Genomic DNA, 14879 nt, shown 5'->3' with positions numbered 1-14879 from the left:
AGAAAAAGTGAACAAAAATTGCCTGCCTTCACCTGCCCTTAAGGTTACCATACATTTTGGTTTCCCCAACAGGTCCTCTTTGTCCATGCAGAAACTTTGACCAGGGTTGAAAGCTTTTAACTGCTAACAGTACATTAACACATAAAAGAAATTGCGCGAAATACTTTCTTCAAAGATGTCCCAGAATAAGGCAGATTAATGGATAGGAATGGGGAAACTTCCAGACTCAAGAACTTGGCATAAAGAACATTTTGTCATCACTGCTTTTATTACAAAAGAAGCCATGAATAAGTGTTTCCACCAGCTCCTACTTCCATGGAGTAAGAAAAAGCACCTCATGGTGGTAGATGTGGCTTCAGTTCCTTTTGGCATTCAAGACCGAGTACAGAAATTTAAATGTGGAAAGCAAAACCTATACATGATATGGATGTATACCTACTAACTTGATCGCAGTACTTGAAAACATGGAAATGCACTTGAAGTACAGAAGTGTACTCTTCTTACTAGCCAAACCTGGACCGAATGTGCTCTACTTTTACCCACCCAACTGACTGATTTCTATTTCTTAATTGCCTCTCAAAAATGTAACGAAAGTAAAATACTGATAAATAAAAATGTGGGGTTTGGTCACAGAAGCAGGAATGTACATTTAAAAATAATAGCTTAGTCAAGAAAAGTTTTACCTGCAAACACAGGGGTTTTTTAAATCTTAATCTGCTAAAAGGTAATGGTTGCCTTGTCTTCAACTTCTTAGTCAATTTGCCATGACTTACATCTCACTGCTACTTACGAATATAAAATATATGGTATTGACAGATTTAGTGTGTTAATTTTAGTTTTAGACAGTGGGATGAGATAGTCATCTTATCAAATACATAACATGCCATATCCTAACATGGCCAGGTAGGAGATGTGTAGGATTTAATAGCCCATCCTCGTCTGTTGCTGGAGGTGAGTCCCAGACTGCTGTAGCATGTCCATGTAAGATCTGATGTTGTCACTAGAAAAGATGGAATAAATCACTTTTAGAAAAATATTGCAAAATTAATTTACAAAGCCTGTTGGCAGCTCCAGTTTTGCAAATTGTTTTCTTCTGGAAGTACATCCCCTGAACCAGACTTCCATATATGCTGGCTAGGCTTTCTTTTCTTGGCCGTCTCAGGAATATCACTAATTGTGAAAAATAAGGTTGAAAATCATCACTTTACTTTATCCATAATGCTTTTTGTAACTGCTAGCTTGATGTCTCTTCTACTGTATGTCTTCACAAAAAACTCTGGATGTTAATTTCTGTCACATTAGTATTGGGAAGCTTATTTCAGTCTGGGAGTTAACCAGCCTCACTCTGAAATCGTAAACATGATTCCGGGGGGGGTGCCTATAAATGTGTTTCTGTAAACTGGCTTTAATCCTGTATATAACAATCGTAAGGATTATCATTCTGGAGGCATAACTCATCTTGCAGTATGCCTGGCAACTGTCAGGATCACAGCCTTCAGACGTATGTATTGGACAACTAATAATTAGACGCAGTTAGGCATCTTCTATCTGAATAATCTTTTTGATGGAAAAGACAGGGTGGGCTGTTTTTCCCCAGAAAACCAAGTAAAGTGTCTTCAGGTAACTTCAGATTTGTCATAAGGCAGAAGTGACTGCTGCTAGCCAAGAAAGCTGCTGCCCATATCAATACCAGAAATTGAGAGAGAAGATCCTGGTGCTTCCTTCTAGTCACCCAAGGGCACCAGCTGAAGGCTTGGCAGGAGGGAAGGGACATCATGACTTTTAGCTATTCTCTTCTACTTTGCTCAGAGTGAGTGAAACTGGCTTCACCTTTCAGGTGAGAGAGTCCTAGAAAGCTCAATCTGACATGCTCCAAATCAAACTCTTATTTTTAAAAAAAAGTGTTTTTCAAAAGCTGCATTTCAAAATGAAACTTTGTGCTCACTTTCAAAAAGAAAGCTGCTTTTAAATCAATAAAATTCAAAGCGTATTCAATCCAAAGTATACTATGAGAAGAAGTCTACCCATTTTTCTTATTGGTGGTTACAGTCAGACTGATCAGATTGCTGTCTTGGTAACTATTTTAAGCACTGAAACTTGAATTTGTATGAGTTTAGTTCTACCCACTCCTGTCAGTTTCAAGGGGCTGCAATATCTTCATACGAAAAGTGTTTTGCAGGAATAATGTGTGTATTCTCCATTGTGCTTGTCAAACTGAATCACTTAGCAACAGTTCCCTGAATTTGACAAAATTATGTCCCAAAAATGTGTCCATTTTAACACAGTCCTAAACAATTTCTCTACGTTAATGAGACACTTCATTTCATGTACTTGTGTGTTGATCTGTTGTGGTGGGTTGACTTTGGCTGGACACCAGGTGCCCACCAAGCCACTCTATCACTCTCCTCCTCAGCAGGATGGGGGGGTGTGGGGGGAAGAAAATAAGATGGAAAAAACTCATGGGTCAAGATAAAGGCAGTTTAACAAAGCTTTTTTTAATCAACCATGTATGATATATCACTGCAGTTTAGCTTCTGTGGACTTTTAAAAAGAGAGATATATACATATATATCTCTCTCTCTCCTTTAAGTTTATAATGAATTCTTCCAAAACATAAAGAACTTGCCACAATAAAATGACTGCATTTAAATAACTATAAAACTTGTACAGTAAAAACAAATCATATTTAACAAACTCGATTATAAAAGACATCTTGAAAAATTAATGTGTCAAGTTAAGTCACCAGGACCCAATTGCCAGCACTCTCATATCGGTCAGCTTTGCTTAGGTACACACATGCATTCTGACTCTATGAAATGCTCTGAGAAACCCATTGTACCTGGCAACTGAAGGATCGAAGGCAAAAGAACCCAAGTCCATGTAGTATTGTGCTGTGTCTCTCAAAGCTGTCCATGATTCACTAACCTGAAGTAGATCAAAACAGAAAAGAATATTCTGAGCTTTGATACCAAATAAATACAGTGTGTGACTACTCAGCAGCCTTGCCTGCGTTGATAAATCTGACAGATTTCCTCCCTTGCCCCAAAGGGTTACTGTTACGTGTTAATCCCAGATCTGTACTTTCTTGTTTTCAATAGATGCTGCAAGATAGTGGGGAAAAAATACCTGTTCAGCCACAGTGTATCCCCATGCATTCTGGCTGCTGCTTGCGTCCCAGTAGTTCTGGGAATATGGTATCTGTCGTTTAAGTCGTATAAATTGATTTGCTGAATCTTCTGTCAGAAAAGGTGCTCCAAGGACACCTGAAATGGAAGTTGAGAAATATTTGTAATATCAGAAAAACATTTTAGAATGTGCAACTCAAAAAACATATTTATAACCACGGAGCATGTTTTTGGACCTGTAGTTTATTTAATAGAAATCAAAAATGGTCCTACCTTAGATCTTCAGAAAGACTTTTTTTTTTAAGCATGAAGTTAATAAAACTGCTGCTATAAATCATTATTTTGCTGTTGAATCCAAAGTAAATAAAGGTACAGTTAAGGCACTAATTTATTTTTAATACAAGATTTTGTGACCAAAAAAAAAATCTTAGACTGGAATTGCACTAGTCTCAGGTGTGCTGAGAAGCCTGAAGTTGTTTGGATTTTTTGTTTTTTGTTTTTTTTTTTTAAAAAAAAACAGAACTGACCTAAGAATTTAACTATGCTTTCTAAACTTCTTGGTTTAGATATAGTATTTATTCTCATTAATAGCAGCACAGACATTGCCTGCATGGAAATTACTCCTTGAGCAAAAGATACTGCACTTCTAATCTTGTTATTGCGTTGTTTTAGACAGCTTTTGAGGTCACCTCAGATGTGGAAGTACTTCTTGCAGATCTTCTTGAAATAACCGTTCTGCCCAAGAAAAAGGGCTGAATTCCGCATTGACTTCATTTGAAAGGACCCTGGTACAGGAAAAAGTCTTTTATTTTCAGGTTCCGGTGTTTTGAGATTTAAATTCGTTTGGGGCTAAACTGGTCTGAAATAGCATGTCAGTCCAAATCGTACACTTTTTAATGAACTGCTGATTAAGTTGAAACTCTGATACATCAGCCAAGCTGAGGCCAGTGTCTATAAACAGCTGTGCTCCAATTAAGTGAAGTGGGTTTAAGTGGACGCCTGAGGGTGACCCGCACATACTTGGTACCTCTGGGTCAAGAGCTTGAACCCTTGTCTGTTGCGTCCCACAATGGGAGCTCAGCAGGGCAAGCTATCCTCTCACTGATAGCTCTCCAATGCCCTTATTCCTGAATCTCTAGGGGGAAAAATCTAGCTGAGAATGTCAAATGTTTACTTTCGTGTGCGATGCTCAGATGAATCCAGTTCATTTATTATTGCTAGCTTTGTTTATCCGCAGTACGGTTGCTCTTTGGTTTTTTAAATAGAAGAAAATATATGCTGAATGCATACAGGTAGCAGATATGTGAGCTAGCGTATTTTCTGCTCCTTTTCACTTTGTTTCTTTTCAAAGCCAAAAAATGCTTGAAAAGAAAGTGAGAAAATGCTTGATTATACAGTGATGAACAAAAAAAGAAGTGAAGGTGGTTGTCATCTTCGTTCTTAACAAAGACATGAAATGGTACTTAGAAAATTCACTTAGCAAGCAATGACAGTCCCAGTAGTTCCTTCCTACTTCAGTTTCTTCAGATTCCAAATTACTATAATCAGAAACTGGAGGTAGAAATTTTGGGGTAGGGAGTTTTCAAGGAATATCATATCTAAAAAATGTTAACAACTCCATGGATAAACTTCAGTTCAGACATTTGGTGTGAAGATTCTTGTGTGAACTGCATTCTCCCTTGGGGAACTGCAGAATAGCTATTTCTGTGCTTCAGAAAACAAGTAGGATTTTGGCCTAGGAAAGAAAAAAATTTATTTCTTGCATTTGTCTATTAAGAAGCTACACTTCTGTTCCAGAGCTGCACAAGATAAAACTAAGCTAGTGCCAGATTTCTTTATTTCTCTGGCAATTTACAATTATCTAGTAGAAAATCTATGAGCTGTTAACATCTCTTTAGTAAATTTGGGGTTTTTTTGGTATTAAATATTTTGTAAGCTCATGATTATATTTCTGGTCTAAGAACTGAACTGGGATCAGAAATTGGCTCTGTAACAGGTTTCACTTTTGTTTAAATGTGTATATCTATTTAGTAAGGGCCATTAAACATATTTTGTCACCAATATGTGCTCTGGCCTTCCAGCTTCATTGTAAGCTAGAAAAAAAGATCATTAAGCAGCTCTGCTTTTTGTGTTTCTTTTCCCTGCTGCCAGCATCTTCAAAAAACAAGCTTGTTCTGCTGGTGGGACAGTGGGGTGTTATCTTGGCTACGATGGCACAGAATGCTGCGTCTTAAGGGTATTAACTTTCAATTTTTAATATAGTCTGCTCTGGCTGCGCCTGTATCCACTGAGAAATGCCATCCCTAACCATACTGAATATTCACTTTAATCAAAGTTCACCTGCCTGCTCTGAGGGGAGGCAGGGGTGTCAGCTCTGCTCTTGGCTGCTTTTGTCACTGTTGATACCCAGTTCTTGGTCTCTTCCAGCTGCTATCTCAAATCCTTCCACCTCTTACCTTTAGCACTCGGAAGCCTGCAGGGCTTGTCCCTAGCTGCTGGGGCATCCCAAAGATGCATAAGTACCAGAAGAAAATCAGGTAAGTGCCTTCATATTGAAACTAATTCCTTCAGGCTTAGCTCACTCTCTCTTCATCTTACTGTAAGGATCATTATACATCTCTGAATTGGGCAAACTTTATTCACCTCCAGAAGAGCTCTAGTGAGACCATTTCTAGTGAAACCAAAAATAGTCCTGTCGGTGTCTCACTGGGACTACACAGGTAAACAGGGTTGCACGTTTGCTTGTGCTCTAGCAGGGCAAGCAAGGTCTTAAAGCTCTAATGTAGACCTGGGGGCATCAGACCGGATGTCTCCATCCAAGCAGACCCTCTGAATACAGTGAATAGTTCTCAGCAACTAACTTGTGTCTTGCCTCGATTTAAGTTTCTCAGACTGGGTGTAATTATTCCACATTTTTTGAACATCTTAGTAAAGTATTGTGGAAGAGTTTGTTGCTTGGGTAGGTGCTTTATAAACACAGACTATTCCTGAAGGACTGCAGGTCTCCATCTTGCAGAAGACTAGCACAGAAACCAGGAGAACAGAGTTTCAGAGCACCTGGGTGTGAGACTAGAGAGGGTTAGGAGCAGGTGGGTAATCTTAATGAAATGGCTCTCAGTGCGTAAAATTGAACTGAGAAAAGATGAAGAATTTCAAATTGTAGTGAAACTAAGTTAATTCACTGTGAAGATCAGTCAGACATATTGTATGTTAATGTTTTCATTCAATGCTCTTTTCCCTCTTTTCTCTTAGATAAATATGTTATTTGAAAAGCATATTTAGGGTTTAATGGCCTGAAGGGAAGACAGGAGGAATGTGTGTGGGGAGTGAACTTTTGCAAGGTCTGTATCAGCTGTTACCAGTTAGTCTTTCCTTTCATTATGTCCTGAAGATTCACTCAGTGTTAGGTGAAAAACCAACTGTAGAAAATATTGGCTGTTTTTCACAAGCAGATGCTTAGCTCATGTAATTATTGCCTTCAGCAGGTAGTTTTGTCTGTCCTGTACACCTAAATAGATTGTCCAGAGGGAAAACTATTAGTAATAATTACTGCTAGGGTGTCTTCTGAGCACCTCATTTTGGATTAGTGCGAACTGGTACAAGAATAAACTTAAGAGAGGGGAAATGGTGGCAGAACCTTGTCATCTTTGTTAAAATAGCAAATATGTACTTAATCCAGCATTGACTATAAAAAAAAAAAGCTTGATTTTTAAAAGGCATATCAAATAGTTTGGCATGTCAAGGTTATAATAAAAAAGTATTACAGTATAGCAAGCAAATTGCACTTAAAATAGAAAATCAACCTGCATAGATCTTAAATTCTTGTGCATTAAAATCTCTTCATACTAGACTCAAATGGAATCTTAACTCTATTGTGCAAGGATAGGTTTCCAGAAAGCAAGATTTTTAGCTGGGTGCGACTACAAAATTTTCCCAGGAAGACTTGTTTTTCTATCAGTTGAATGTGCAATGATCCACTTTATCACACAATGTGAGTATGGGATTACATTTTGACACCTTTGCCTGTTTATGCACCCATTTAATTTATATGGGTTTTCTTTTTTAAAAGCAGAGCAGTATATGCCACCGTGTGGTTAGCAATCTTTGGGGAGAGCAGGCAAGCCACTATTTGCACATCTAATGCTAGAGTTAAATGATAAGAAGACAAACCTTTAAACCTGCTTTAATATAGGATATGTTTTCCCCTCCAGCGGGGAGTCTTTTTTACCTAGGTCAGCAGTAGTGTATAAGTGGTGACGAGCAATCTCAAGGCATGGGACCAAAATTTATCCCTGGTGTGCATCTACCACAGGGAAAAGTGGTTCATGTCTGATTTGCTGTGATATTTTAAAAAAAAATTGACAATTACTTAGCAGCACTTCAGTCACTCTGTGCACATTGTCATATAAACTAGAGCTATTTGTTTCTCTCCCTAGTTTCTGAAGACTATTGCAAGTTTCTGACAACCTGAAAACCTATTGCTGCAGTTATTTGTATCAATGGAATTTAAATGTCAAAACTTGGCAAATGCTCTGGCTCCTTTCCTTTCAGTCTAATAACCCTTCTTATTGCCTTTGGTGATTGTCTGGTCAAAATGTCAGCTCACAGGGGTAAGGCTGCCAGTCTTATCAGCACTTTAGGACAGAGCTTGGACAGAGGCTAAACTTGGACGGAGCTAAACTTCAACCTTGGACACTTTAACCTTGCTGAGGTGGCTGGTGCTGACGTGTTGGGAACTTTGAAAAAGGAAATCAAATGCTGCCACTCAGTTGTGTTTCTTAAGGTTAGAAATGAGCCAGAATGGACCCCACCCCTGCTCCATGCTTCAGCTATCTAACTTTTGAAATCCAGAAAAGATTCACAAAGCCAGACGCCAGGACTCGGTCTGAGGATTCAGAATACCACAGCGCAACAGTGCAAGCACTGGAAAAAAAAAAAAAGTGTGGAAGCAGCTGGTTTTCTCTTCACTGAAGTATTTCCCTAGGTTATGTAGCACTCCGTAGAAATCAAGATGGGGTTATCTGTCAGTACTTTGTGTACATGGTTGGATTGCAGCAGGGATAGACTTTTGCATTCTGCAGGCCACCTCTGGGCACGTGTCACCTTTCCTCACTTGAAAAGTATAATTACATTAAAGTCAAACACCTGCATATTGCTTTTTCACATGGTGAAAAATAAATGTGCGTATGCACTTTGGCTATGTATCCCAAAGTGTTTGGATGATAACAGGCTGTAAAATAAAGTTAAGTCAGTTAGATTTGGTAATACCTGTCGACAGCAAAATTTAAAGTCATTGATTGTGAAGTGCTTCAACCCTGTTCATATCTCCCAGGCTTTGAAATTTTGGTCTTATCTGTTTATTTTTAAAGCTTGAAGTACAGTAGTCTCTATTCTTTGACAATTCTTAATTTTACAACACCGGACACAAGCTCTCTGGTTCAAGAGATGAAAGCTCAGTCGTTAGTAATCGTTAGAGCTACAGCATTGGCCTCATTCCCTCATCAGCAAAGGCAGACAAGTTACAGACACTTAATGCTGAATTAGCTATTGAACGTATTGTTGGTGTGATGCCAGGGGTCAGGAAAGTTGTCAGGTATGGGTAAATAGCAAGGCAATTTGGCAAAAATCCTAGATAATCCTAGGGAAGGAACTACTTGCACCAAAGTATTTTAAAAAAAAAAAAAAAAAAAAAAAACCACAAACCACTAAACCAAAAAAACACACAAAACATTGGTCCTGCTCAGTGGGTCCTGGTGAAATTTCCTCCCTAAATCCATATGTGGCCATCAGTTTAACCCTGAATGAACGAGAAAGACACTCCAATCAGACATCTGAGAGACTTCAGTAATGATGCCAGTGCCAGGACACCACATTCCTGTACCTCATCCCTTGCTGTTACACTCTGCAGAGGCTAAAGAAAAGGTCCAGTAAACAGCCCAGAAAACCTATTCCCAGAGATGTGAAGATGGCTTCTTTTTGTGATTTATAGCAGCTGAGTTGAGGGTGTGATGAGGTGTCAGGTTCTCATTAGCAAGTCTTACAGCCTCTGTTTTAATTCAGCACCACCTTGATCATTGCTGAAAGGATTCACAATTAATGAAAAACTGAACTGTTTGTGATCAATGAAACTTAAGAGCTCAAGAAAAATCAATAATAAATAGTTCTTCCTCCCTTTTGAAGAAAGGAACGTGGGAAAGAGGGCAAACAAGGCTGTTGGGAAAGATAGAGACATAAGGGAGATGAAAGCAAAGATAAGCCTTCTAAAAGGAGAGGCAGCAGGCTGCTGTGCTCCTGGCTCGGCTTCAGGTGGCACTGCTTGTGTCATGATGGCCTTTAGTGGAAGGGAGGTGAGGCTCAGGAAGACAGAAAAGTACCAAGGAGTAGCCCAAGCTCAGGTGAACAACAGATCAGGAAGGGCAAATAAGGAGAAAGGAAGGTTTCTAGGTGAGGTCTAACATGCAGAAGAGAGATGTCTGTCCTTCACTTCTCTGTCCTTCACTGCAGCTGAAACTTAAGGTCATATAACAAGGAAGAGATTTTGGCCCAGAAGAGAGAGTACACCTGACTGTGGTCCCAATTCACAAAACATCTTTTTTATTAATTCATGATTAAGCATTGGCTAATTCTGTCTGTCATTTTGCTTTAGTTCTTCATATCATGTATTTACTGTATGTGTGTTGGAGCACTTAGATTTAAGAAAGGCTTGTAACGCACGCATGTGGATGGAGCATCTTTCCACAAAGCGAGCAATCACCTTAAGTCAACAATCCCTGCCTGGTTTGTTCTAATTTAGTGAGGAATTAATTAATCTCACATGTGCATCACTGATCATGGACTGTGGGACCAGTCTGTGCTGCTTTGGGAAGAGCATTCTTTCAGCCTTGCTGATGCTGCAGCTTGGCCCAAACATTTTCACACTGGTCCAAGTTTTACAGGGTGTCTTGATTTTTAGGCACCCTGGTTGCAGGTTGCTGTGAAGGTTCTGTGATCACACAGCCTGAGCGCTTTAAAAAGTCAGTTTCCTTAAGCAATTCGAATCAGACATCCTAGAAATCACTTGTGAAATTGAAAATTTGGAGTCCTTAAAAAATGCATGTTATATGCCCATGTTTCTTACAAACAAAAAATGTCAAGGTCAGAATAATGTTTAGGGAAGATTCCAGAAAAAAACAGCACTAAGCTCTTTCTACAATTTTAACAGTTCAGGAAATCATCCTGCAAGAATCCATTTTGGTCAGGAATGTCCTTGCTTCTAATACCTGAGGGGTTCAGCAGTAAGAAGTTCAAAAGTAGTTATGAGAAGCAGAATCAAGAGCGTATTTCACAGATTTTGCTATGCAAAGTCTTGTGCTCACCCACTCTCCCATATGTCCCTGCTGCAGTGATTTCCATTTGATTTTCTTCCATCAGTGCTGTTCCGGCAGTAACATGGGGGTTTTTGCCAACTGATTATTTAACAAGCCAGAAGGGAATGACATGAGACAGGGTGCCAGGCACTTACCTGTAAATAGCAGAGCAGACACCAAAATTTGAAAGGTTTTCAGAGACATGGCAAATTATCCAGAAAGTGTTTCCTTTGTAAAGCGGAGGCAGTCATACAGTTTTATACTTTGTTATCTTTAGGTTTATAAATCATTGACCAGATACCTGTAAATCGTTGGTGCAGGCAGAGGGCAGGGTACAGTGCTTAGTTCAGATTTGTCCTATATGCCTCTGCTTGTACACTTTGGACTTTGCAAGCTGAGCCTCTAATGAGCCATAATGACTCATTATAGTGTGGACTCGTTAACTTCTGCATAAGCTTTATAATGCAAAATAGCAATTTGGGCTTGTTCTGTGCTCGCTGAACAGGCAGGTGTTTGCGAGTCGGTCTTCTGCATGATCGTTTTCCCCTCATCGCGGTAATGGACGTGAGCCGTTTATAGTTCGACACAAATGTGAATGGTGGGAAATGGTGTTTGAATCCACCTGCTCTAAGAGCAGTGCCGAAGCAGGCAGTATATTTTCAGCTGTATAATGCTTGGGTTGAGGAAAACTAAACTATGATAACACTGCCTGAGAAAGAGCTAGGAAAGGGAAGCAGAAGGGGAATTGGGTTCCTACCCTGAACCAGGCACAGGTCACAGGGTCTCTTGTTGCCTTCTGCTGGTGTCAGGACTCTGTGGAGCCTGGGACACTGAGTTCATGCTCTCTCACCTTTCCCACCTCTTCAGTTAAATGTTGCCTTTTTATATAAAACTCTTTGTCAGTAACAGTTGTCTTACTGCAGACCAGTTTATCTGCATAAGCTCACCTACACTGGTGACAACGGACTACAGAACAGTTGAGCTTTATCACACGTTGAGGTGAGTTGACCTGTGGTTCACCAGCACAGGCATGCATGTACTCAAATGTCTTTACACCAGGGAATTGGATCTTGCTGACGTCACCGGTCAGGGACCAGACTCCATGCTGGTAGGCAGTAGTACTTCATTCCTATGTTCGCGGTGAGAACCATCCAGTTGAGAGATGCAGAAAAAGTTTGTTGGGAAGTAAAAGAGCATTTAGTTACGTAAGTTTAGTTTTTGCGATTACACATGGGTGGACAGGAGGGGGGACTGTTGAACAGCAGGCCTAACAGTGGAATCCTTAACCTTGCAGTAGGTTGCTTCATAATTTCAGTATTATTTTAGCATTGTTCTTAAAAAAAAAAAAAAAAAAATCCTACCTAGCAAATTATGTATGGAGGCAGGTGCTCTGCACTCTGATGTCATGTCAACAATAAATATTAGTTATCCAAACTGAGGATCTGCTTTCCTCATCTCTGAGCTACTAAATTAAATGTTAGATGTCAGCATTTTTGTGCACTAGCATAAAAGTTGTAAGGAATGGGACATTTGCCAACGGGTGACACAGATGTCTGTGACAAACAAGCTTCCAAGAACTGTAGATCCCCCAGAAATATATTCCAGGAGAGCATGCTGTAGGTATCCTTTTATCTTACAAACTTCTCTGGGCTATTTTCTCCAGCCTCTTTCACACTTCTCTCTTACGTGGACCGGCCTCTCTATTGCAGTTTCCCTCCCATTGGTTTTTCTTCCTAGTTCCTAGCATAATGTGTGGCAGAACTGTTCAGCTTGTCATTTTATATTTATTGCAGTTACCTATTCTAGAGTGCTAGTGATAGGGCCTAGGCCAAAAGAGATGGTGGGAGGCACTGAATCGTCACTGCTTCCTGGGAACAGATCACAAGGCATGCTGGACTGGCAACACAGACCCAAGACACCTACTCCTCCTATCTCATCTTAGGAAGCAAGATGGTGAAACCAGGAAGTTTTTTCTTAGGAACAGGAGGAGTTGGGGGAAAAAAAAAAATGGTAGAACAGTCAAGCAGAGGCTACAGATCCCAACTGGCCCTGAATATCCAAAGTCCAGGCTCCCAGAACCTAAAAACTCATCTGTGCTCCTGAAGTTTCTAAATAAAACCTGTCATGTGCTGGAGAATATGACTTACCTATACCCTTTACTGATGAAACCTTGATGACATTTTAGGGAAAGTCCTCTGATGAGGCTTCAAAACATGGTGGGGATATTGCAGTGTCTGGACCCAGGCACTGAGTTCAGAAGAACACAAGGCTTATCCCTCTGTAGAGTGAGACAGTGGTCAGCGAGTTTAGGTGATCATACAAGATATGGTAAGCAGCTGAACTGCAGACTGCAAGTCCCCTTGGACGTATAGATCCATGACACTTGAACACCCTCCTGCTTTTCTTTGTTTGATCCCTTATCCTGCTACCCTCACTCTCTTGTCGGGTTTTGGTCTTGCTCCTGTCCCCTGCTTGCTCTTGTCCAGCTCTGCCTTCGTCCCCTGAGATTTGTCTTCCCTCTTGTTACATGCTCTACAATTTTACATACAATGATGCTATGCCCATAAAACCCAACAATCTTCTAGACTGAAGAATTTATAAGTCTGTTGTACAGAGAGTGGCTTCACAGTGGGATTTCCCTTTCCTTCTCTCGTATGCATCTGGCTTCTCACATCCGTGCAGGTATAGAGCTGTCAGGTTCACCCCCTCCCTGCCTCCTACTCCAGCCCTGCTATTGCCCAGTCTCATCTCCGTTCAGAATGGCCAGTGTTCTCCCTGAAGCCCTGTAACGTCTATTTGGTCTGGAGGTTGCATGTGCCCAGATGGCTCACATACAAAAACTTTTAGGAGTCAGATGCGGTCTTAGCTGTTCTTTGAGGGCATTATATAGGCAATCTGGATATCACTAAAAACCCATGAAAAGCATGAATGTGTTCATTGAATGTAGAATTTTAGCTGTTAATCACTAACAGACATGCAGGCTGCAATTTTTGGAAGATTTATAACTTGGCCCAATAGCTCAAATTTTCATATGGAGGAATGAATCATCGTATCATTTTCATACGATGCCCTCCATCTCTTGTCAAATTTCTATATCCTACTTTAAAGCACGGAAAGCTTATTCAAAGGAGTTGCCATCAGAATACTCAGTGCAAGTTAAACTTCCCTCCGCACATCCTTGTCTCATTTACAGAAATAGCTGAGATATTGCCTGAAATGCTTCCAAAATTTCAGCCTGAGGCAGACATATTTAAGATAAAAATTAAAAAAAAAAAATCAGACCAAATGATAAAACTTTAACTGAGTTACAGGCAAGTGAAAGGAGGATTATATGAAGGGACATTTCAGGCAATGGTACCAGCCTTATCAATAAGGTGTAAGGTAGGTTTCAAAGAGCAGAACTCTAACTCAGGGAATGATTAGAACATTCTTCCTTTTACATTTCATAATCTTAGACAGTAAATCAACATTTCAGGGGAAAAGATCTATGTCTTCTACTGGTATAATTTTTTTTTTTCTTTCAGGAAAAAGAGTAAAAAACAGAACTGTAGCTGATTGTAGCTAAAACAGTTTTAGGAAGAAAAGAGGTTGGGCTCTTAAAAACCTTCTGGGGAAGACAATGACCTGTCTCCTTGAATAACTTTTCACTGCATTTTTCACTAGTGAGGTAGTGTTACAAATTAGTCGTTTTACAATAGCTAAAAGATAGGGCAGCTGAATATCCTTAAGATTGCTTGTTGCTTCAAGTTCACTGAAATCAGTTAACACATAAAGTTATTGTGAAGGAGCAAACGAGTAGGGAATCATATACATAACCTGGGTTACAGAACAAAAAGGAAGATAAAGTTGAACAATTTGAGCCAGAAAAATACATGTTCTTTTTCTTCCTTGGCACCTGCTTCACACCTGCATGTGTGTCTTGGAGCAGGAATTCCTTTGGTCCAATTTTGCCATCTAAGTATAATGCTAATCTCTCAGACTTTTTAAACTGCTATGTAACTGTTGAAAAATGTCGTCTTCTGGTGTATTTAATAACAAACTCCTCATTTGTTTCAGCTTGTCTAACATTTACCAGTTCTGTTTGTTCATCTCTAAGAGATCTTTGACTAATGTGGATGTGTCTACACCAGCGCTGAACTTTATTTTTTAAGTATTTGAAAATGTCCGTTGCGTTGCTGTGGTATCTTTCTAGACTAGAGATGAGACAAATGCAAGGGAATACTTAAAGGAACATAAAACATATGCGGGATGTGAAAAACTTCTCTCAAAACGGAGGAAACATGCACAAAAACTTGTACATCGGGGATAATCTACCATAAGGACTCAAATGGGATGTGTATCAGTAGCATAAAGAGCCCAAGAGCTTCTTTTATCTTGTCTCATTGTTGTATTCGGTATTCTCTGCCTG

General features: G+C 39.8%; 1 protein-coding gene across 1 annotated transcript; it reads right to left on the bottom strand.

Moving 5' to 3' along the window:
* Positions 1-921: 921 nt before the first annotated feature.
* On the bottom strand, positions 922-10675 carry LOC309410700 (uncharacterized protein C3orf85; the record flags this gene model as incomplete). The annotated part of the gene is made up of 4 exons (XM_082007145.1): positions 922-1000; positions 2840-2925; positions 3127-3275; positions 10627-10675. The coding sequence occupies 4 exons, from the start codon at positions 10673-10675 to the stop codon at positions 922-924; spliced, it is 363 nt and encodes a 120-aa protein (XP_081863271.1).
* Between the last annotated feature and the right edge of the window lie 4204 nt (positions 10676-14879).

This window comes from Phaethon aethereus (assembly GCF_964289735.1).
Source record: "Phaethon aethereus genome assembly, chromosome: 1".
NCBI classification, from domain to species: domain Eukaryota; kingdom Metazoa; phylum Chordata; class Aves; order Phaethontiformes; family Phaethontidae; genus Phaethon; species Phaethon aethereus.
The sequence above is the reverse complement of the archived record's forward strand: the minus strand, read 5'-3'. Positions and strand labels throughout refer to the sequence as shown.